At 41.5% G+C, this 25873-nt stretch overlaps 1 protein-coding gene across 1 annotated transcript in view; it reads right to left on the bottom strand.

Moving 5' to 3' along the window:
* LOC138947319 (zinc transporter ZIP4-like) overlaps positions 1–25873 on the bottom strand; it is a 57978-nt gene that overhangs the window by 1473 nt on the left and 30632 nt on the right. The window contains exons 2-14 of the mRNA XM_070318766.1: positions 23769–24036; positions 18811–18941; positions 17427–17541; positions 15817–15921; positions 13087–13247; positions 11316–11481; positions 10690–10859; positions 10132–10231; positions 9811–9866; positions 8680–8733; positions 7322–7358; positions 3124–3276; positions 1809–1996 (exon numbers count right to left, since the gene is read on the bottom strand). Of these exons, the coding sequence (XP_070174867.1) occupies positions 1809–1996; positions 3124–3276; positions 7322–7358; positions 8680–8733; positions 9811–9866; positions 10132–10231; positions 10690–10859; positions 11316–11481; positions 13087–13247; positions 15817–15921; positions 17427–17541; positions 18811–18941; positions 23769–24036 (1704 nt within the window). The remainder of the gene's footprint in view (positions 1–1808; positions 1997–3123; positions 3277–7321; positions 7359–8679; positions 8734–9810; positions 9867–10131; positions 10232–10689; positions 10860–11315; positions 11482–13086; positions 13248–15816; positions 15922–17426; positions 17542–18810; positions 18942–23768; positions 24037–25873) is intronic.

Here is a 25873-nt window from a genome sequence, read left to right as displayed (position 1 = left end):
TTACAATACACTCAAAAACAAACCGAAAGCTGCTTCTGGTTTTTTTTTACATTTAGTCAAGTTTTGACTAAATGTTTTAACATAGAGGGGGGAATCGAGACGAGGGTCGTGGTGTGTGTGTGTGTGTGCGTGTGTATGTGTGTGTGTGTGTGTATGTGTGTGTGTGTGTGTGTGTGTGTGTGTGTGTGTCTGTGTGTGTGTGTCTGTGTGTGTGTGTGTGTGTGTGTGTGTGTGTGTGTGTGTGTGTGTGTGTGTGTGTGTGTAGAGCGATTCAGAGTAAACTACTGGACCGATCTTTATGACATTTTTAATAATAATAATAATAATAATGCAAACTTTTATAGCGCTATTCTAGAAAAATGTCTACTCTTAGCGCTTTACAATACATACATCGACCAAGCATACTATACACGCACAGGCAAAGAAACCGACCAAACATAACCAACAAACTATACATGCACAGGCAAAGAAAACGACCAAACATACAATACACGCACAGGCAAAGATAACGACCAAACATAAACAAACATACTATGACCAAACATAACCAACATACTATGCGCGCGCAGGCAAAGAGAACAATCAGCACATGTAATAATTACTGACAACTAATGATGCAGGCATACAATGACAATCCAATACACAGCCTAGGCACAAGAACCACAATAGGCTACTGTATAAAAAAGTGTCAACAATACTATTTACACACACACAAACAGTGCTGACACACATTTTTCATGCGAGTTCCTGGGTATGATATCCCCAGACGTTTTTTTCTCCTCATTTTTTCGATAAATGTCTTTGATGACGTCATATCCGGCATTTTGTAAAAGTTGAGGCGGCACTGTCACACCCTCATTTTTCAATCAAATTGATTGAAATTTTGGCAAAGCAATCTTCGACGAAGGCCGGACTTTGGTATTGCATTTCAGCTTGGTGGCTTAAACATTAATTAATGACTTTGGTCATTAAAAATCTGAAAATTGTAATTAAAATTACTTTTTCATAAAACGATCCAAAATTACGTTTATCGTATTCTTCATCATTTACTGATTCCAAAAACATATAATTATGTTATATTCAGATTAAAAACAAGCTCTGAAAATTAAAAATATAAAAATTATGATTAAAATTAAATTTCCGAAATCGATTTAAAAACAATGTCATCTTATTCCTTGTCGGTTCCTGATTCCAAAAACATATAGATATGATATGTTTGGATTAAAAACACGTTCAGAGAGTTAAAAAGAATAGAGATATAGAAAAGCGTGCTATCCTCCTCAGCGCAACCGCTACCGCGCTTTTCTGGATTGTTAATGTCACTGCCTTTGCCACGAGCGGTGGACAGACGATGGTACGAGTGTACGGTCTTGCGGAAAAAATGCAATACGTTCAGTTTCATTCTGTGAGTTTGACTGAGCTTGACTAAATGTTGTATTTTCGCCTTACGCGACTTGTTTTTACGTACGGTTATCTACGAGAAAATGTACGAAGTTATCAAGTACAACAACAAGAACTTGGGGATGGGGACGAAATTAATAGTAAGATATTATTTGTTGGAACTGTCATGGCAACAATAAACAAACAGTAAACAACTCAGTAATGACTTCTGCTATTACAACTACATCTATAAAATCATCATCATCATCATATCATCATCATCATCATCATCATCATCATCATCATCATCATCATCATCATCATCATCATCGTCGTCGTCGTCGTCGTCATCATCATCATCATCATTATGCATCATCGTAATCACCGCCACCACCGCCAACAACAACAACAGCAACAACAAAACTAACCAGATCAGCCATGGCGATGTAGAGGAACATCCCAGCAGCGACAGCAAATATCCAGATCTGCACTTCGGCTGAAGTGGCCACGGCCAGACTAACGTACAGTCCCAAAATGGCGGTCAGGGAAGACATCAAATTCCAGAAAAGGGCTTGCTTCACTGTCAAGCCGTTCTTCAAGAGCACTGCAAAGTCGCCTGAAATAAGAAAGAGAGAAATTATTTTGCAGTTGACATACTGACTGTTAGAAAAAGTTGATCCTTCAAATCAGCACGAACATTTTAGATACAACAAAAGTACGAATCGTGTTAAGTTCTTTCTCAAAAATCATGCCGTCAACCACTTCTTCTTCTTCTTCTGCGTTCGTGGGCTGATACTCCCACGTACACTCGTGTTTTAGCACGAGTGAAATTTTACGTGTATGACCGTTTTTACTCCGCCATTTAGGCAGCCATACGCCGCTTTCGGAGGAAGCATGCTGGGTATTTTTGTGTTTCTATAACCCACCGAACTCTGACATGGATTACAGGATCTTTTCCGTGCGCACTTGGTCTTGTGCTTGCGTGTACACACGAAAGGGGATAAGCCACTAGTGGGTCTGCACATAAGTTGACCTGGGAGATCGGAAAAATCTCCACACTTAACCCACCAGGATCTGAACCCTCGACCTTCCGATTAAGAGGCCGACGTCTTACCACCTCGCCACAGCGCCCGTAGTCCGTCAACCACTGTTTGGATATAAACATTTTTCTATGCTGGACACAACTATGCTTTTGCAATCAAAAACTAGCACTAAACTAGTTTTTAAAGAACAGGTGATATTCGGAAGAAAAGGAAACAACCTCTGCCGACGTTTTTGTACGCTGAGCTGAGATGAGTTCAGTAAAAACACGCGGATATTGCCACAATGCACACGTGCATGTATTGGAAGAAAAGGTCATCACATCAAGCAGTCATTGCATTTTGGCGGCTCAACGTTACTGTGTCACTATTTACAAGTTTACATCTGGCCTCACTTTCGAGGAATACAACTTCTCCACAACGCACTGACACCCTGACAGAATTATTTCCAAGAATACTCTAATAATCAAATTATTCAGACATCAACCACAGTCAGTGTGATTATAACCCTGCTCATGAGGAGAGAGAGAGAGAGAGAGAGAGAGAGAGAGAGAGAGAGAGAGAGAGAGAGAGAGAGAGAGAGAGAGAGAGAGAGAGAGAGAAAGAGAGAGAGAGAGAGAGAGAGAGAGAGAGAGAGAGAGAGAGAGAGAGAGAGAGAGAGAGAGAGAGAGAGAGAGAGAGAGAGACTATAAGTATAACTTACCCAGCTCATGGGGAAGCTCGTGGCAGAAGACGGCGATACCCGTGGCGATGCCGGTGGAGTTACTGGCAGAGAAAGCAGCCCCAATGGCTAGGCCGTCGGCAAAGTTGTGAACCGCGTCCCCCAGAATGATCATGATGGACACAGACATGTTGCCTGCAACGTCACGTGACAGTTAGGAATTAACATATGTGCTTTCTCTTCGGAGTTTATTTGGGAAACTGTGATGTCCAAAGTGACGTTTGTATTACCGTATTCGGCCAGAAATGTCTGGTATGGCATCCAACATAGAAGCTATCGATGGACGGTTTTACCATAGCTTGACCGGTTGCCTGTTGGATGTATTGTTCTGGCTGTTGGTGTAATATTGGTTGACAACACACTTTGAGCGATCACTTCTATCTAAGATAATTATATTACATCACTAGTTGCAAACTTATCAGATTCTTCTTTTTAAAAGGATGTTGATTTTCTTGCTTATAGCATAAAGCAAATGTAATCTCCCCTCATAATCAGACTGACATCACATATGCTCACAGATGACAGGATTTGTTGGTTCTCGGTTTGTGACGTCCCTTTGCTGTGCGGGTCTGGATGAAAGTAAATGCACACTATTCAGAGAGATTAACCTATCTGCAGAGAGTGTGTGCGTAATTATTTGGCTGTGCAGGTTTGGATGAAAGTAAATGCACAGAGAGAGTAACCCTTCTGCAGAGAGTGTAACTATTTGGCTGTGCGGGTCTGGATGAAAGTAAATGCACAGAGAGAGTAACCCTTCTGCAGAGAGTGTAACTATTTGGCTGTGCGGGTCTGGATGAAAGTAAATGCACAGAGAGAGTAACCCTTCTGTAGAGAGTGTAACTATTTGGCTGTGCGGGTCTGGATGAAAGTAAATGCACAGAGAGAGTAACCCTTCTGTAGAGAGTGTAACCATTTGGCTGTGCGGGTCTGGATGAAAGTAAATGCACAGAGAGAGTAACCCTTCTGTAGAGAGTGTAACTATTTGGCTGTGCGGGTCTGGATGAAAGTAAATGCACAGAGAGAGTAACCCATCTGCAGAGAGTGTAACTATTTGGCTGTGCGGGTCTGGATGAAAGTAAATGCACAGAGAGAGTAACCCTTCTGTAGAGAGTGTAACTATTTGGCTGTGCGGGTCTGGATGAAAGTAAATGCACAGAGAGAGTAACCCTTCTGTAGAGAGTGTAACTATTTGGCTGTGCGGGTCTGGATGAAAGTAAATGCACAGAGAGAGTAACCCTTCTGTAGAGAGTGTAACTATTTGGCTGTGCGGGTCTGGATGAAAGTAAATGCACAGAGAGAGTAACCCTTCTGTAGAGAGTGTAACTATTTGGCTGTGCGGGTCTGGATGAAAGTAAATGCACAGAGAGAGTAACCCTTCTGTAGAGAGTGTAACTATTTGGCTTTGCGGGTCTGGATGAAAGTAAATGCACAGAGAGAGTAACCCTTCTGTAGAGAGTGTAACTATTTGGCTGTGCGGGTCTGGATGAAAGTAAATGCACAGAGAGAGTAACCCTTCTGTAGAGAGTGTAACTATTTGGCTGTGCGGGTCTGGATGAAAGTAAATGCACAGAGAGAGTAACCCTTCTGTAGAGAGTGTAACTATTTGGCTGTGCGGGTCTGGATGAAAGTAAATGCACAGAGAGAGTAACCCTTCTGTAGAGAGTGTAACTATTTGGCTGTGCGGGTCTGGATGAAAGTAAATGCACAGAGAGAGTAACCCTTCTGTAGAGAGTGTAACTATTTGGCTGTGCGGGTCTGGATGAAAGTAAATGCACAGAGAGAGTAACCCTTCTGTAGAGAGTGTAACTATTTGGCTGTGCGGGTCTGGATGAAAGTAAATGCACAGAGAGATTAACCCTTCTGTAGAGAGTGTAACTATTTGGCTGTGCAGGTCTGGATGAAAGTAAATGCACAGAGAGAGTAACCCTTCTGTAGAGAGTGTAACTATTTGGCTGTGCGGGTCTGGATGAAAGTAAATGCACAGAGAGAGTAACCCTTCTGTAGAGAGTGTAACTATTTGGCTGTGCGGGTCTGGATGAAAGTAAATGCACAGAGAGAGTAACCCTTCTGTAGAGAGTGTAACTATTTGGCTGTGCGGGTCTGGATGAAAGTAAATGCACAGAGAGAGTAACCCTTCTGTAGAGAGTGTAACTATTTGGCTGTGCAGGTCTGGATGAAAGTAAATGCACAGAGAGAGTAACCCTTCTGTAGAGAGTGTAACTATTTGGCTGTGCGGGTCTGGATGAAAGTAAATGCACAGAGAGAGTAACCCTTCTGTAGAGAGTGTAACTATTTGGCTGTGCGGGTCTGGATGAAAGTAAATGCACAGAGAGAGTAACCCTTCTGTAGAGAGTGTAACTATTTGGCTGAGCAGGTCTGGATGAAAGTAAATGCACAGAGAGAGTAACCCTTCTGTAGAGAGTGTAACTATTTGGCTGTGCGGGTCTGGATGAAAGTAAATGCACAGAGAGAGTAACCCTTCTGTAGAGAGTGTAACTACTTGGCTGTGCGGGTCTGGATGAAAGTAAATGCACAGAGAGAGTAACCCTTCTGTAGAGAGTGTAACTATTTGGCTGTGCGGGTCTGGATGAAAGTAAATGCACAGAGAGAGTAACCCTTCTGTAGAGAGTGTAACTATTTGGCTGTGCGGGTCTGGATGAAAGTAAATGCACAGAGAGAGTAACCCTTCTGTAGAGAGTGTAACTATTTGTCTGTGCGGGTCTGGATGAAAGTAAATGCACAGAGAGAGTAACCCTTCTGTAGAGAGTGTAACTATTTGGCTGTGCGAGTCTGGATGAAAGTAAATGCACAGAGAGAGTAACCCTTCTGTAGAGAGTGTAACTATTTGGCTGTGCGGGTCTGGATGAAAGTAAATGCACAGAGAGAGTAACCCTTCTGTAGAGAGTGTAACTATTTGGCTGTGCGGGTCTGGATGAAAGTAAATGCACAGAGAGAGTAACCCTTCTGTAGAGAGTGTAACTATTTGGCTGTGCGGGTCTGGATGAAAGTAAATACACAGAGAGAGTAACCCTTCTGTAGAGAGTGTAACTATTTGGCTGTGCAGGTCTTTCTTTCTTTCTTTATTTGGTGTTTAACGTCGTTTTCAACCACGAAGGTTATATCGCGACGAGGGAAAGGTGGGAGATGGGATAGGGGAAAGGGGGGGGGGGAGATGGGATAGAGCCACTTGTTAAGTGTTTCTTGTTCACAAAAGCACTAATCAAAAAATTGCTCCAGGGGCTTGCAACGTAGTACAATATATGACCTTACTGGGAGAATGCAAGTTTCCAGTACAAAGGACTAAACATTTCTTACATACTGCTTGACTAAAATCTTTACAAACATTGACTATATTCTATACAAGAACCACTTAACAAGGGTAAAAGGAGAAACATAAGCCGTTAGTCGCCTCATACGACATGCGGGGTGCAGAGAAATAAGGATGTGGAAAAGAAGACTTTTGGTAAGTGAAATAAAGGTGATGGATCCAGTCAGGTAGAAATAAGACAACAAGAAAAGAATTGGAAAACTGCAGGGAATAGTAGGGAGAGTTTTCTTGGAAGGAAATATAGGTGAAAGAACTGGTAAGGCAGAAATAAGACAAAAGAAGAGAAGAAACAGAACCGTTAGTCGCCTCTTACGACATGCTGGGTAGCATCGGGTAAATTCTTTCTAGTCCCAACCAATATGGGACTCCCCCTAACCCGCGGGGGGTCTGTGCAGGTCTGGATGAAAGTAAATGCACACTATTCAGAGAGTAACCCATCTGCAGAGAGTGTGTACGTAACTATTCAGATGGATAAAACACAGGCACACATATAGGAGTTAGAATGCAGTAAAACTGGTATAGTACAGATGCAGTCAGACAGTTACAGTGCAGATGCAGTCAGACAGTTACAGTGCAGATGCAGTCAGACAGTTACAGTGCAGATGCAGTCAGACAGTTACAGTGCAGATGCAGTCAGACAGTTACAGTGCAGATGCAGTCAGACAGTTACAGTGCAGATGCAGTCAGACAGTTACAGTGCAGATGCAGTCAGACAGTTACAGTGCAGATGCAGTCAGACAGTTACAGTGCAGATGCAGTCAGACAGTTACAGTGCAGATGCAGTCAAGGAGTAGACATGCAGACAGTGGTATTCATGAGCAGATAGGCAGAATGGACGTTTCAGTTGTTTACCTTTGTTTTTTGGGTTCTCAATGTCCTCCTTCTTAGTCTGAAACAAGAGCCAAACACACAAGGTATAGGACTATATCGCAGATATCAACATTGTTCGATTGATATTTGTTTCTTTGTTTGTTTGTGACCTTCAAGACAACTGTGTAAAGTTACCGAAAGATTGGCGAAAGGCGAAAATAACATTTAGTCAAGCTCAGTCGAACTCACAGAATGAAACTGAACGCAAAGCATTTTTTCCGCAAGACCGTACACTCGCAGCATCGTTTGTCCACCGCTCGTGGCAAAGGCAGTAAAATTAACAATACAGAAAAGCGCGGTAGCCCACTTTTCTATATCTCTATTCTTTTTAACTCTCTGAACGTGTTTTTAATCCAAACATATCATATCTATATGTTTTTGGAATCAGGAACGGACAAGGAATAAGATAAAATTGTTTTTAAATCGATTTCGAAAATTTAATTTTAATCATAATTTTTATATTTTTAATTTTCAGAGCTTGTTTTGAATCCCAATATAACATAATTATATGTTTTCAAATCAGAAATTGATGAAGAATACGATAAACGTAATTTTGGATCGTTTTATAAAAAAATAATTTGAATTACAATTTTCAGATTTTTAATGACCAAAGTCATTAATTAAATTTTAAGCCTCCAAGCTGAAATGCAATACCAAAGTCCGGCCTTCGTCGAAGATTGCTTGGCCAAAATTTCAATCAATTTGATTGAAAAATGAGGGTGTGACAGAGCCGCCTCAACTTTTACAAAATGCCGGATATGACGTCATCAAAGACATTTATCGAAAAAATGAAAAAAAAACGTCTGAGGATATCATACCCAGGAATCTCATGAAAAAATGTCATACAGATCGGTCCAGTAGTTTACTCTGAATCGCTCAACACACACACACACACACACACACACACACACACACACACACACACACAGACACACACACACATACACACACCACGACCCTCGTCTCGATTCCCCCCCGCTATGTCAAAACTTGACTAAATGTATAAAAAAAAAAAAATTAAAAAAAAAAAGGCTTGTTACTGAAACGTTTAATTTCTGACAAAACAAGTCATTCACTGCTTTGACAAAAATGAAATATTCCAATAACTTAACTTTCTACTGTCATGATTTTGGACTTTAGAACGTCAACAGTCCGTCTGTTTTTGTTTCTTCGTTTTTTTCTTCAGATTGTTTTCCGAAAGATAGGCACCGAGGTTCCTTGTCAATAATCTGAGTAATGACCCTGGTGTCAGTGCGTTCAAGTGAACAATGGAAACTCTTGAAAAAGACACGCTTTGAATGCAACCTACTTTTTTTGTGGAAGCAATTGAAATAACTCACCGGAAGTTCATCCATATTGTAACTGTGGCTGTGTCCATGGGCACCGGGCACGTTCTGAAAAACAAAAACAATTAAGGTACAGTCATAGTACTTTCAAAAAAAGAAAAAGAATGCTTACTGTCCTACAGGCTAAATATTTCGCCTCTTAAGGACAAGATATGGGTTATAAGATAATTCGAGTTTTACGCCCTCGCGGCTTTTGATGAAATACAGAAGTGTATGCGTGTTTAGTTGGTATCAGCCATCTGCACTTATGGCAGAACGATCGAGGTCGTTTACGTGCCGTTATGGTGACACGGGGGTGGGACATAGCTTCCGTCTCTGGGTCTGCACATAAAGTTGACCCGTGTCCGTCCCGGCCCGAATTCGAACCTGCGACCTTTCGATCACAAGTCCAGAGCTCTACCAACTGAGCTACCTATAACCTTTTAGCTCTACAGCGTTTCAAACCCAAGAGCTGAGAAAAAAAGCGAACAAAAGTTAGTTTTTAAAGATCGTTATCAACAAAAAGAAAACAACACAGAATACTATGTTCAATCGAATCTCAGAAGAAAAACAATTCTTCGAAAAGCACATAATGTACAGTGTGCACAACAGCAGAAAATGTTAGGCTAAAACCTGGCGTGAAAGGATGATTAGGATGCTATTGAAAATAAACAAATAAAGTGACATTCATGTACGTGCACCGTTGTGAATAACTTAATGCGTGAAATGGTAATTTTTTTTGAAGACAAAAATAATGACCTTCCCTGCTATTGTTGACTGGTTTGTAAAAATAATGACCTTCCCTGCTATTGTAGACTGGTTTGTAAATCGTCATAAATCTCTCTTCCTCCCCCGTGTAAATTCCCGTGGTGAATCGTCAGATTGTTAGCACGGGAAGCAAGGCATTTCTTCACTATCATACAACGTATCACATGCGTACTTACCATATCACCAATAATTAAAATGTTTACAAGGGAGACAACAGCTGCAAATGAGACTTTGGTATTCAGCAAGCTGATTGCCTCCCTTAGACACAATTTTCCCCAGTTGGCAATATTGTGTTGGCTTGCATGTTACTTGTTTCATCTCATTTTTGAGAAGAAAAAAAAACTTTCATGTACTGGGTAATATTTAAAATGGTCTTACCCTGTTAAGCAGACAACGCGTAAAGAGAGTTTCCAGGAGGAAGAACAAATAGATTCCTGAAAAAAAGAAACAAATAAAAGCCTTAGAGAACACACACCACACCACACCACACCACACAACCACAACACAACACAACACAACACAAAACAGCCACAACACAACAGAACACCCATACCACACCACACCACACCACACCACACCACACCATACCGCGTGCGCACACACACACACACACACACACACACACACACACACACACACAAAGAAACAACCCAAACTAGATCAAACAAACATCTATCAAGATAAAATAAAAACCCTTACCACCAAGAGTAACAAGGGCGAACCAGATGTATTTTTCCACCACCACTTCGCCGCCATGGTCGTGTTCCTCTCCAGCTCCATGTTGGTGAGCTCCCATTGTCTGCACACATATTCCACTGATACGTGAATTCTCTCTCTATCTCTGTCTGTCTGTCTCTGTCTGCCTGTCTGTCTGTGTGTGTGTGTGTGTGTGTGTGTGTGTGTGTGTGTGTGTGTGTGTGTGTGTGTGTGCGTGTGTGTGTGGGTGTGTGTGAGAGAGACAGACAGACAGACAGACAGACAGACAGGCAGACAGAGACAGACAGTGTGTGTGTGTGTGTGTGTGTGTGTGTGTGTGTGTGTGTGTGTGTCTGTCTCTCTCACACACACCCACACACACACGCACACACACACACACACACACACACACTGTCTGTCTCTGTCTGCCTGTCTGCCTGTGTGTGCGTGTGTGTGTGGGTGTGTGTGAGAGAGACAGACACACACACACACACACACACACACACACACACACACACACACACAGAAGAAAATGAGCAAAATGTTTCCAAATCTACTGACAGCAGGGATAAGATGGAGCAGAGCGTCCCCTGCCAGACTACCGACGGCCAGACCGACGAACAGAGCCATGCCGAGTTTGTAAATGGACTTGTTCATGCAGGGCAGCAGAATTACCCCGCCCAGCGAACACAGGCACACTATGACCACTGTGATAGTGCCGTACAACCACCCTGAAAATACACAAAATATCACCTTGTTCAATAGAAGATTTTATTTTCAAGATATAAATAAAATTATCTCTCTTTCTCTCGTCCTCTCTAATTCTCTCTCTCTCTTTCTCTGTCTCTCTCTGTGTGTCTCTCTCTCTAACTCTCTCTCTCACTGTCTCTCTCTCTCTCTAACTCTCTCTCTCGAACTCTCTCTGTGTCTCTGTCTCGAACTCTCTCTCTCTCTCTCTCTCTAACTCTCTCTCACTGTCTCTCTCTCTCTCTAACTCTCTCTCACTGTCTCTCTCTCTCTCTCTCTTTTTCTCTCTGTCCCTCACACACACACACACACACACACACACACACACACACACACACACACACACACACACACACACACACACACACACACACACACACACACACACACACACACACACACACACACACACACACACACACACACATACAACAACTCACTCAAATCATTGTTGTTCATGGTGGTGTCAGTGCTGTTGGCCGTAATGAGGCATTGTGTGAACAGTTGTTGGTAGATAAGCGCTGGCGACATCTGTGTCAGCTGTTGAGGGGTGATCGTGTCTCCTGTCTCAAATACTGCCATCAGCTGCGGTGGTGTGTAGCATCTCTGACCAAACAAATTAACAAAAGAGTTAATAAGCTACGTTATTCAATTCACTTCAATTCAATTCAATAAAACTTTATTGTCTGCAACAAACAGATTTTTTTCTTTTGGCTCGTGATAACATCACATAAAAACACACTCTCAGAACATAATAGACACATACAAGTACACATCAATACACACATAACCCAAATAACACCAACACCAACACCAACAATAACAGCAACATACACAAACATAACGTACAAAACTTTTCATAAATGTATGTCATGAACGACGACACTGTAATTGCAATGGTATTCCCACGTATTTGAAACCTTCGATTAGTTTTACTATTCCTGTAATATGTCTAGTACCAGAATAATAATCATATTATCTATCTAGATTTACAAAATGTGTGTTGATCATATCAGCCTTACAGGACTTATGTGGGTTTTTTTTTTTTTTTTTTTTTCTTCCTTACATTTGTTCCTTGTTCCGGTGTTCTCACGCCGCACCGTCCCTGCATTCGCTGCTCCATCCACATCTGAATTTCGTTCCGCTGCCAGACCTGTCGATTTTACAGACGCTCCAGGGAGGGATGTCGGGTCGCTGCGGTAGGCTACCCTCGGAAGTTGACACTGCACTTCTGCTGAGTCACTTCGACGGTGTTCAGTAGTGGGTCTGTCCCGAGCTAACGGACTCAGCCCACTACCTACTATGCCCCCTACTAACGACATTGACTGCTAAGTCGCGGAGCCAGACTAAGTGAGCGTCTCCTCCAGAGAGCAGACCGCCACCACGTCCCTCCGTCGACGCCCCCAGAACGTCACACGTTGAAGACTGACAGCAGAAGTACTATTCAGGGAAGGATGGAACAGGAACACTGAGACCAAGGTCACCATGAGAGCTCCGGGCATGAAGGGCCACAAGAGCAAGGACATTTTATAGTTTTGAATGATTAATGAGATGAGGATGATTATAATGATGATGCTATGGATTTCCAATTTGGTTTGAGACTACGTGACAGAGCAGCACTCTACGCTTACTGTCATAATATATCCTGGTGTCAACTAGGCCCGAGAACTGCCGCACCTGCGGTGTTGGTCAGGTATACAGAACCTGAGCACCCTCAAAGTCGCATTCGTTAAGTGAATGACACTCGGCTGTGTGATTCCAGCCTTCCCATTGGAACCATAGCACTTCCAGTCTGGGTAGGAGCCGACCGTAGCCCGAAAAACCCACATGACCCTGATGGGATTCGAACCCACGACCTCCCGGCCCGCAGCCCGATGCGCTAACCACTGCGCTACGGGGGCCGGTTAATACAGGACTTATGTTCTTTCTGCATGCTCAGGGGAGCCCTTGCCTTGAGTGAATTACGCGAAGTTCTGTTTTTCTTTCGTTGGCCTAAGAACTTGCCATATTTGTCATTAAATGCTGCTGCTGCTGCTGCTGACGATGATGATGATGACGACCACGGTGATGATGATGATGATGATGATGATGATGATGATGATGATGATGATGATGATGATGATGAGGATACAAATGATCACGTCAACGATAATGCTGATGGCAACAACTTTTTTTCTCGTATATAGGATCCACCAATATCACTTAACTCACCAGGTTACTCCCGCTTGCCGCCTGCCTCTTGACACGTGACATGCTGACGTCATCAGAGACACTGCGTCGCTTCCGCATGTGGTTGTGTCCGGCGTGGTCGTCGTGGCCATCCTCCACCAACATCGGGATGATGGCGAGGCGCTCCATCAGCTGGAAGAATCCTGCAACCATACATGTCAACAAGTTAACATCCAGAAGACCACTAATTACACATCATTCAGTTGAAAACGGCCTACTTTCCACTTTCTGCATTTTCTAATATGAATATAACATGCAATATGCCTAAATAACCAACATTACAACGACAGGTAGGCCTATAGATGGTGTGCGAGTCCCCCGAAATCGGCGTATGGCTGCCTAAATGGCGGGGAAAACGGTCATACACGTAAAAACCTACTCAAGCAAACATATGAGTGAACGTGGGAGTTTCAGCCCATGAACCAAGAAGAAAAAATAGAAGTGTACGAGGAGGGAAAGATTTCGGGATGAACGAACGATCGAACGAACAAACGAACGACCTTTATAACTCAAGGATGGAGATGTTAAGCTGACGCCTATAATCTTCTTGCAATCTGTCTGGGTGGGAGCAGTCTCAGCTGCTACATCTCACGTGCCCCACCTCCAGCGACCCATCCCCTAGACTTTCCCGTTGAGAACATTTCAGTGGGGATACTTAGCAGAGTGAATATGGGAAGAAAAACAAAAAGGGATCGGGAGTTCACGAAGAAAACAAAAAGGATTACAGATTTCTGGAGATAGAAAGTAGAGTTTGTTTGTTTGTTTGCTTAACGCCCAGCCGACCACGAAGGGCCATTTCAGGTCGGTGCTGCTTTGACATATAACGTGCGCCACACACAAGACAGAAGTCGCAGCACAGGCTTCATGTCTCACCCAGTCACATTATTCTGACACCGGACCAACCAGTCCTAGCACTAACCCCATAATACCAGACGCCAGGCGGAGCAGCCAGTAGATTGCCAATCTTAAAGTCTTAGGTATGACCCGGCCGGGGTTCAAACCCACGACCTCCCGATCACGGGGCGGACGCCTTACCACCAGGCCAACCGTGCCGGTTAGAAGAAAGTAGAGTGGAAAAGGCAGGAAGAAAACTATGATAGTATATCTCATGATATCATATCTTATATTATAGGATTCAAGAAGGAAAAAGAAAAGAAAACTCACTGCGGACAGAAGGAAGGGAAGGAAGAGAGAGAGAAAGGACATTATGACCTGTTGTCTTTCAAACGCCCGGCATGGTCAGCAACCAACAGAAAAATACAAGACTTCAATGGGGAAAGGCGTAAACAAATTATGGACAGAATGGAAACCAGAAGGATAAGGATAAGATTCATATAGTCCTGTGAGGTTATGGAAATTCGGGCTTCTTTCTTCCTGTGGAAAGCGAGCTGCCATACAATATACGGCGCTACCCATCTCGTTTTATTTTCTTCCTGCGTGTTTGTATTCATGTTTCCAAGCCCTGAGACTTTCGCTGTGAACTTTCGCATGCGTGCACACGAGGGTGTTCAGACACCGAGGAGAGTCTGCACAAAGTTGACTCTGGGAAATAAATCCCTCGCCGAGCGTGGGGATCGAACCCACGCCGATAGCGACAACTGGTTTTGAAGCCAGCCCCGCTACTGACTGAGCTATTTCCCCGCCCCCAACACATACTACTGTAGCTGTACCAGTTCAAAGAAACACAAGTCGCGTAAGGCGAAAATACAATATTTAGTCAAGTAGCTGTCGAACTCACAGAATGAAACTGAACGCAATGCCATTTTTCAGCAAGACCTTATACTCGTAGCATCGTCAGTCCAGCGCTCATGGCAAAGGCAGTGAAATTGACAAGAAGAGCGGGGTAGTAGTTGCGCTAAGAAGGATAGCACGCTTTTCTGTACCTCTCTTTGTTTTAACTTTCTGAGCGTGTTTTTAATCCAAACATATCATATCTATATGTTTTTGGAATCAGGAACCGACCAGGAATAAGATGAAAGTGTTTTTAAATTGATTTGGACAATTTAATTTTGATAATAATTTTTATATATTTAATTTTCAGAGCTTGTTTTTAATTCGAATATAACATATTTATATGTTTTTGGAATCAGCAAATGATGGAGAATAAGATAAACGTAAATTTGGACCGTTTTATAAATTTTTATTTTTTTTTACAATTTTCAGATTTTTAATGACCAAAGTCATTAATTAATTTTTAAGCCACCAAGCTGAAATGCAATACCGAAGTCCGGGCTTCGTCGAAGATTACTTGACCAAAATTTGAACCAATTTGGTTGAAAAATGAGGGCGTGACAGTGCCGCCTCAACTTTCACGAAAAGCCGGATATGACGTCATCAAAGACATTTATCAAAAAAATGAAAAAAACGTTCGGGGATTTCATACCCAGGAACTCTCATGTCAAATTTCATAAAGATCGGCCCAGTAGTTTAGTCTGAATCGCTCTACACACACACACACACAGACAGACAGACACACACACACACACACACACGCACATACACCACGACCCTCGTTTCGATTCCCCCTCGATGTTAAAATATTTAGTCAAAACTTGACTAAATATAAAAAGCAGACACATACAGTCTTGGTCATACAAGTTCGGCACCAACCCCCACCCCTCCCCTTATTTTTATCAGGAGGTTCTGAGGATGACAGTGATCAGGCTATGTTGTAAACGCTAGAAGGTCTGTGTAACTGCACGAAGACCTTACCAGGCATTGAGAGGTCGCCAGCACTCTCCGTCAGCCTGGCGATAAGGCTGTTGACAAACTCAGACTTCTTGGGCAACATGCGGCACTCCTCTTCGATTGCAGCAGCTGTAATGACAGACAGAAGTAATCAATGACGAGAAGTTTGTCTTATCTAACCAGTACAAATTGCATTTGAAAACAAGAGGAGAAAGGGTATGAAAATAAACACCTGAGATGAATAGAGTAAGAATGTACACAGCTGAGAAAAAATATAGGTAAACAAATGTACAGGTTAATGTGTGACGAAAAGCAGGGCTAATTGTTTTTATTCAGTGCAGCAATTTTTGTTTGTTTGTTTGCTTAACGCCCAGTCCACCACGAAGGGTGATATCAGTGCTGCTTTGACATTTAACGAGCGCCACACACAAGACAGAAGTCGCAGCACAGGCTTCATGTCTCACCCAGTCACATTATTCTGACACCAGACTAACCAGTCCTAGCACTAACCCAATAATGCCAGACGCCAGGCGTGGCAGCCACTAGATTGCCAATTTTCAAGTCTTAGGTATGACCCGGCCGGGGTTCGAACCCACGACCTCCCGCTCACTGGGCGGACGCCTTACCACTAGACCACCGTGTTGCGGTCAGTGCAGCAATATTGAATGGCAAGGAATTTCCCAATCGTTAAATGACGAATTGACGAATCTTTAAAATGTACCCGTCGACAGGACAGTCAATTAATCACTTCTGTGCCGGCGCTGGAGGGAGTCAACTCGTCAACAATGTTTTGGGTCAGAGAATAGCACGTTGGTGCTTATGTTAATCCCAACGAAGCTGGAGGTATCCCACAAACGCTATACTATTGTGTGTGTGTTTGCAAGGGTGTGTGTGTCCGTCTGTCTATGTGAGTATGAGTGTGTTTTGTGTGTATGAGATTTGTGTGAGTCAATGTGAGTCAATGTGTGTGTGTGTGTGTGTGTGTGTGTGTGTGTGTGTGTGTGTGTGTGTGTGTGTGTGTGTGTGTGTGTGTGTGTGTGTGTGACTTGGGGTGTGTATGTGTGTGTGTGACTTGGGGTGTACGTACGTGTGTGTGTGTATATGTGTGTGTGTGAGAGAGAGAGAGAGAGGCAGAGTGAGAGAGAGTGAGAGAGAGAGAGAGACAGAGAGAGAGAGACAGAGAGAGAGAGAGACAGAGAGAGAGAGAGACAGAGAGAGAGAGACAGAGAGAGACAGACAGAGACAGAGAGACAGACAGAGACAGAGAGAGAGAGAGAGACAGACAGAGACAGAGAAAGAGAGAGAGAGAGAGACAGAGACAGAGACACAGAGAGACAGAGAGACAGAGAGAAAGCGGATTTGTCCTTCGCGGGGGGTATGCAGTGCCTTGGCATTGCACTTCTACTTAATTTGTCAATTGTAAGAGGGGAGGGGGTGTTTCTGTTTGTTTGTCTGCTTGAATGGTTGCTTGCATACAGGTGTTGAATAAAACCTGAAACTATGCTTACACATACCGCAATATAACAGCGTGGGTTTATGTTTTGCCAATATAACAGCGTGCATGTAGTGGGGCTGCATCGTACATTCTAAATTGCCTGTGCTTGAGCAATGCATTATCTAGATGTATAGCTTACCTTCATACATGAGATACACGATGACTGTAGCGACGTCATCAATGGTGGCTGATGCATTCACTGACGTTTCCTCCTCCGAGTTCAGATAATACATCACAGCATCGGGTGCCAAACACTGCACATCCATACGACACATGCATTCTCAAATAAATCGGTCAAGGAGTATAAGCGAAGAGTATTTAAAAGGGTACAAGCCACCATCGACACATGCGCGCATCTATATATATATATATACGACTTGTGTCTGTCTGTGTGTGTGTGTGTGTGTGTGTGTGTGTGTGTGTGTGTGTGTGTGTGTGTGTGTGTGTGTATGTATGTGTGTGTGTATGTGTGTGTGACGGTGTGTGTGTGTGTGTGTGTGTGTGTGTGTGTGTGTGTGTGTGTGTGTCCGCGATGCACGCCCAAGGTTCTCGATGGATCTGTTTTAAATTTGGTGGGCATATTCAGGTAGACCCCGGACACAACCTGCTCGATGAGATATTTCAACACGTGCTCTCAGCGCGCAGCGCTGAACCGGTTTTGCTTTTTCTCTGGATCCATTTCCAGTAACTCTTCCTTATCTTCTCCAGTGTTAGTGTTTTCAGCGTTTATCTCCCTTCCTTCGTGTGGCGTCAATCCATATTCCCGTTACTACGTTTTTTACAATGTCACTGCACGTTACTATTTTTAGAAGGTCTCCAGTGTTTTGCGCGTTTATCTCCCTTCCTTCGTGCGCCGGCAAAGCCGGCGTACACCCGGCAAAGCCGAGTCCCAGGCGCAGCCTGGTATTCGGCTCTACTTCTTCCCGGCGCAGCCGGTACCCGGCGAAGCGGGTAATCATCTAGTGAATAAATATATCAGAAGATAGCAGGCAGATTAATATCACCCAGATAAAATCTGATAAAAACATCTGTTGCAACTGTTTATGCCCAAACAGCATCAATGTTATCTGAATTGCTACTGCAAATAACTATGTTTATATTTAGTAATGTTAGCCACAACTTTTCCGGGATGTTTGCATGACCTTTTCAATAACAATTCTGAAAAGCAAGTACCAATAAAAATGTATAATTTATTTTTGTTATTATTTCTTTTTGACGTTTCGGAAATAATTGCCACAGATTTGCCCCAGATGTGTTCATAAATTTTGCAGTAGCCATAGTGAAAATCAAATATCAATCAAAATGTATTTATTTATTTATTTATTTAATAATGTATTTAACTATTTATTAAACTTAATTTTTATTTAATTATTTTTCATATTTTATTTACTTTTTGATTATAATTGTTACAGTTTGAAGGAATAGACCTCTGCTTTTCTTCGACACAATCATAATATGGGTCCTCCTTACAGTCAACCAACAGAAGAAGAAAAGATCAACTACAACCGATTTCAAAGACCTACCTTTGCTTCCACCACAGCAATGGCATCATCTTCTTCATGCCCATGTTCATCCCCCGTGCCGTTGCTTTCTCTCTTTTTACGACGGTGATCGTGTTCGTGGTCTTCTTCGTCACCGTGGCCGTGATCGATGCCTGCCAACACATATCATTTTTAAAAAACACACAATAAAAATGTAATTACAAAATAAAATAACAAGTCGCGTAAGGCGAAATTACTACATTTAGTCAAGTTGTGGAACTCACAGAATGAAACAGAACGCACTGCATTTTTTCACAATGACCGTAGTCCGCCGCTTGTGCAAAACGGAGTGAAACTGACGAGCCTGTTCAGTGCAGTAGTGGTTTCACTGTGCTGCATAGCACGCCTTTCTGTACCTCTCTTCGTTTTAACTTTCTGAGTGTTTTTAATCCAAACATATCATATCTATATGTTTTTGGAATCAGGAACCAACAAGGAATAAGATAAAATTGTTTTTAAATCGATTTCGGAAATTTAATTTTGATCATAATTTTTATATATTTAATTTTCAGAGCTTGTTTTTAATCCAAATATAACATATGTATATGTTTTTGGAATCAGAAAATGACGAAGAATAAGATGAAATTGTTTTTGGATCGTTTAATTAAAAAAATAATTTTAATTACAAGTTTCCGATTTTTAATGACCAAACTCACTCATTAGTTTTTAAGCCACCAAGCTGAAATGCAATACCAAACCCCGGCCTTCATCGAAGATTGCTTAGCCAAAATTTCAATCAACTTAATTGAAAAATGAGGGTGTGACAGTGCCGCCTCAACTTTTACAAAAAGCCGGATATGACGTCATCAAAAGTATTTATCGAAAAAAAGAAAAAACGTCTGGGGATATCATTCCCAGGAACTCTCATGTCAAATTTCATAAAGATCGGCCCAGTAGTTTGGTCTGAATCGCTCTACACACACACACACGCACATACAGACAGACAGACAGACAGACACACACACACACACATACACCACACCCTCGTCTCGATTCCCCCTCTATGTTAAAACATTTAGTCAAAACTTGACTAAATGTAATAAAAGGATGAAAGTCGCTTGTTCATTTTAATGTTTGTTATCCTCACAGGTGCCAGGAGAATGGTTCCGAAAAACTCTCACTTACTCTATAACACAATGGCAAGTCGTATGCATTTTAGAGCGCTTACTCCCATTTGTTTATCAGATTTCAATTTATTATTTGACATACTTTAAGGAGTCATACCTCGTCGAATATGTGTGTTGCCTCTAGCATCCTCTCTGTCTGTTTGCATATATCATTATACACATACTTGTAAGAAGTATTATTTCATCGGATATTTTTTTTTCTCTCTGGCAATCTCGTTCTCGTTCTCTATGTATTTGTTTCTTTGTGTGCTTGCTTGCTTGTTTGTTTGTGTGCTTGTTTGTTTGCTTTATGTATATGTTTCTTTCTTTCTTTCCTACGTTCTGTCTATCCGCCCCCCTCTCTGTCTATGTCTCTCTTTAATTCTATATGCCCTTTTTTTTAAATTTTTTTATTAAAAAAAAAAATGTATTCTCTTATCTTTTATTCCTTTTTACATTAGATTTCCAATGGTTGGTTTGTTTTTTGTTTGTTAGTCGTGTGTGTACTTCTTTATTGTGGTCTTTCTAACTTTCTCCGCATTAATTTTTGTTTCCATTTTATATTGGTTGCATTTAGCCTTTTTCATCTATCAATTTGTTCCATTGTATTCTTCTTTAGTGGATATCATATGTTTTGTATTTGTTTAAAGGCTGCCATACTCGTAGTGTTCATTAATTAATTCATATTGTTTACATGTGCCAATAATGTTATAAAACTGTACCTAAGGGGATATAATAACGATTGGCTGTAGCTTTCGAACACAGAAACAATTATTTCAGTATTGCAAAGTGGTGTTGATAGTGTCGAATGTAAACAGAACAGTCTCAAACGCCATCTTTGGTTTACGAAACGTCACGAAGTGACGTCAACGGTCTAAAAATAGCCCAAGTCCTGGAGATCTGTTGCTAAACAATGCAATAAAGAATTAATTATTTCTCGTAATTGGTACGGACTTCACACCTAAAACTTTGCAGGAAGCTTAATTTATACATCCCCGCAACGATGGGAAAAGCCCTGGAAGTAATTAAACTAATTAAATAGGACTATGTCAGCCTTTAAGGACAGGTTGTTAGACAAGGCAATGTGCCTTAAACCTTTATCCTTGTAAACTAAAGTTCGTTCGTTCTCTCTCTCCCTGTTTCTCTCCCTCTTCAAACTTCCTCCTACCACACCCGCCTGCGCACCTTCAAACCACATCCTTTTACGACCAATGCGCGCCTTGACAAGTACATTATGCAAAGCTTACCTATGATTTATTGCCTGGGCACACAAATATAACACCTCTAAAAATCAACCAGGAACAACATTCTAACAATCCATGAACATTGACAGGCGGTGATACATTTTTGTCACAGCAGGCAACCTATGGTGCGCCAAATTGATATAAAAGATAAAAGGGGGGTCCTTAACGTCCTCACAGGAAATTTTCCTTTTAGGGACATGAGTTGATGATACGCTAAAAAAAAAATTGATATTACTATCGTTAACTGTTATATAGGGTTTTGAAACTATCGTTAACTGTTATACAGAGTTTTGAAACTATCGTTAATTGTTATGTAGAGTTTCGAAACTATCGTTATCTGTTATATAGAGTTTCAGAAACTCTATATAACAGCTAACGATAGTTTTATCAAAAGCGCGTCGGTATTGTTCCCAAATGGGAAAACCCTGAAATGCCATTGCAAAACTGTCTTTTTGCTACGAAATGTACATTTTAACCAGAAACACAATTTAAAAAAACTACAACATTAGTTATTGACCGTTCGTCGTACGAAGAAGAAGAAGATTGACCGTTCTTCTGTTGTCGTCTTCTCAACTCAGTCATTGTTGAGTTTGTTTAACATTAGCTTTATCATATCATTTGTACTTTCCGACCGGCCACGTGTGCGGTTTGAAGACGGTAGGCCTACTGAATATTCGCGGAAAAGACCATGACAGACGCACTACACAAAACAGTGGTTTTTTCAAAACAAACACAAAACAACGTGTTTCCCGAGTGACATCCCCCACGACGCGTTTTGGGAAACACTGCATGCTTTCGCATCGTGTTTTGGGTACTGGACGGGTCAACCCGACACTGACCGTTGCCCACTGCATGCATGCCAGCCGTATGTGTACAAACTGACCCGCACACAGCGCGGAAGCTTGAACGGGTCAAGCTGACACTGACCAATATTTCTGTGAAAACAGGAAGCGTGCTAGCTGTAACGAAGATTTGATTACTTGATTAAACGAAGCAGCGAAATGATGGACTTATCAGACGACAGTTAGTTGAATATGATCTACTAAATGTTGTGGTAATTTAGTGCAAATTCGCTCGAACGAAAGTGACGTTCAGCAGCCATTTTGCCGGCATCGAAACATCCGACCACGCCTTCGCTATTTTTAGAAACTCTATATATAACAGTTAACGATAGTAATATCACTTGCGAGCACCATGCCGCCGTTTTGCGAAACCCTCGTTATCTGTTATTTATAGTTTTAGCAATAGCGCGCACAAACGCGCTATTGATATAACTCTGAATAACAGTTAACGATAGTTTCGAAACTCTATTTAACAGTTAACGATAGTTTCGAAACTCTATATAACAGATAACGATAGTTTCGAAACTCTATATAACAGTTAACGATAGTTTCAAAACCCTTTATAACTGTTAGCGATAGTAATATCAATTTGGCGCACCATAGCAACCTAACGCACATCTCTTCAAAGTTCAAGCTAAAAAAAAAAAAAAAAGGAAAATAAAACCGAACGAAAAGAAGGATTACATAAATAAATAACTCAGCAGACTGACAGACGAAGCAAGGGGACAGAGGGAAGGTGATACAGACACATATTGTTCTAACTTGTATTCCTTTATTATATTTAGTCAAGTTTTGACGGTGTGTATGTGTGTGTGTGTGTGTGTGTGTGTGTGTGTGTGTGTGTGTGTGTGTGTGTGTGTGTGTGTGTGTGTGTGTGTGTGTGTGTGTGTGTGTGTGTGTGTGTGTGTGTTTGTAGAGCGATTCAGAGAAAACTACTGGACCGATCTTCATGAAACTTGACATGTATGAGAGTTTCTGAGTACGGCATCCCCAGAGACTTTTTTCATTTTTTTGATAAATGTCTTTATGACGTCATATCCGGCTTTTCGCGAGAGTTAAGGCGGCACTGTCACGCTCTCATTTTTTTAAACAAATTGGTTGAAATTTTGGTCAAGTAATCTTCGACAAAGCCCGGACTTTGGTATTGCATTTCAGCTTGGAGGCTTAACAATTAATTAATGAGTTTGCTCATTAAAGTTGTCATTAAACTATTTTTTTCGTAAACCGATTTAAAATTGATTGCATCGTATTCTTCATCAAATTCTAAATCTAAAAATATATACATATGTCATGTTTACTCTTGAAATGTGATCACAATTAACGAAAATATGTTAATAAGAACTACGATTATAATTTATGAAATCGATCCAAAAGAGATTTCATCTTATACTTTATCATTTCCTAAATACAAAAACACATAGATATAATATGTCGTATTCAAAACAAGCTAGTCTGGCTTGTCAATTTCACTTCGTTTTGCACGTGAAAAGTGAGCGATTTCCTTCTCGCGGGGATTCACGAAGCTGTATTGTCTTGGTGAACAAACGCAGTGCGTTCAGTTTCAGTCCGTGAGTTCGATTGCTTGACTAAATGTGGTAATTTCGCCTTACACGACTTGTTATTTTCACGATTCTATAGTTTCATAAAACACGAATAAGAAATAAACCACTGTATAAACTTGATACGGACAGGAAAGGAGGCGTCACAAATCATGAGCTAGCTTAAACAATGAGTCATTGCCAAAATACCTTCATACAACTCTTCCATTTCGTGCAGGAAAACTTCAAGACTGTCTTCGGAAATAAGACCCTCGGCGCTCATGTTGGCCATCAAACTCATGCGCAGACTGTCAACAGTTGCTCCCCCTGCGCTCGGGCTGAGCGTGGAGTTGCAAGGGTGCTTTCCCCTTGACAGGATGTTGAGGACGCTCATGGCGGCTTCGTGGAACTGTTCTTCTGCGAGCCCCTGGGCGCTGCTGGCCCCCACAAGCGTGAAGATGTCTGTGATGTTCAAGCACTGGAAAAGAAAAGTAGATGGTTAATTGAAAAGAAGGATTAAAATGTACGAATCAATAAATATGTATTAAAAATAAAGGAAGAGAAAAAAAAATACAGAGGAGCAAAGCAAACACGGAGGGAAGGAAAGGATTAAATAAAAATAATGAAAACAAGTCGCGTAAGGCGAAATTACTACATTTAGTCAAACTGTCGAACTCAAGGAATGAAACTGAACGCACTGTAGTTTTTCACCAAGACAGTACAGCTTCGTCAATCCCCGCGAGAAGGAAATCGCTCACCTTCCACGTGCAAAACGCAGTGAAATTAACACGCCAGAATAGCGCGGTAGCGTATTGTGCTAAGCAGGAAAGCGCGCTTTTCTGTATTCTTGTTAAATTTCGGAGCTTGTTTTGAACACAACCTATCATATCTATATGTTTTTGGAATCAGAAAATGATAAAGAATAAGATAAAATCATTTTTGGATCGATTTCTTAAATTTTAATCGTAAGACTAATTAATCTATATTCGTTAATTGTGATCACATTTTAAGAGTAAACATGACATATGTATATATTTTTAGATTCAGAATATGATGAGGAATACGATGCAATCAAATTTAAGTCTGTTTGCGAAAATTCGATTTGAATGACAACTTTAATGAGCAAACTCATTGATTAATTTTTAAGCCTCCAAGCTGAAATGCAATACCAAAGTCCAGGCTTCGTCGAAGATTACTTGACCAAAATTTCAACCAATTTGGTTGAAAAATGAGAGCGTGACAGTGCCGCCTCAACTTTCACGAAAAGCCAGATATGACGTCATCAAAGTTATTTATCAAAAAAATGAAAAAATATCTGGAGATACCATACTCAGGATCTCTCATGTCAAGTTTCATTAAGATCGGTCCGGTAGTTTTCTCTGAATCGCTCTACACACACACCCACACACACACACACACACACACACACACACACCACACACACCACGACCCTCGTCTCGATTCCCCCCTCTACGTTAAAACATTTAGTCAAAACTTGACTAAATGTAAAAAGGTGTTGATGGTCTTCACGTTGCTGTTTCGAGCAATGACATTGACATTGCATATATATCTCTGTCCTTCTTTGCCTCTCCCTCATAACTGACTTTCCGGGCATTAATTAAAGGCTTACTAACTTACTGCCGTGTTTACAAAGTATAGTTTGCCCACAATCGATGTCAAACGCACCATTAACAGCTATTGTGTTTTCAGCGTAGCAATAGGGCCCTATAATTAGACGAGACAAGTATAATGCCGACGAGTCGAAGACGAGTCGCATTATACTTGTTCGAGTCTAAATATCTGACCCTATTGCTACGATGAAAACACAATAGCGTTTATATAGCTATTCTGACATTAAATTCTGTGTTAAAATCATGTTTTTGTCAGCAATAAGTACCAGAATGGTCCATGTCGTTGATTGCAGACGACGGTTCCCTTTCCGCATGAAGCCACGGAAATAACCGAACATTGAAAAACCCACGGACATGTATTACGGAGAAAACTCGAGATAACCGGATGTTTAGCATTACGTCAATATGCTAGGAATCATATGACGTCATGACGTATCATGCTTGCCTACGTATATTGTATGTTCGAAAGTCTGACTTCTGTTGGGAATTCGCGTGGTGAAGACTGCGGTAAATCTGTAGATGATAAAAGAACAAGGATTGTCTCAGAAGAAACGACTAAATGTTTCAGACCGGTAACTTCATTTCAACATTGCACTATACCATGGACGTTCTATGTGACAGGAGAGTTTGCTGATTTTGTGTTAAACATGGGAGAGATCGTCTGCTAGAATCAGAGATAGGTCG

This window comes from Littorina saxatilis, linkage group LG14 (assembly GCF_037325665.1).
Source record: "Littorina saxatilis isolate snail1 linkage group LG14, US_GU_Lsax_2.0, whole genome shotgun sequence".
NCBI classification, from domain to species: domain Eukaryota; kingdom Metazoa; phylum Mollusca; class Gastropoda; order Littorinimorpha; family Littorinidae; genus Littorina; species Littorina saxatilis.
Note: the sequence above shows the minus strand (reverse complement) of the source record. Positions and strands in the feature narration are given on the sequence as shown.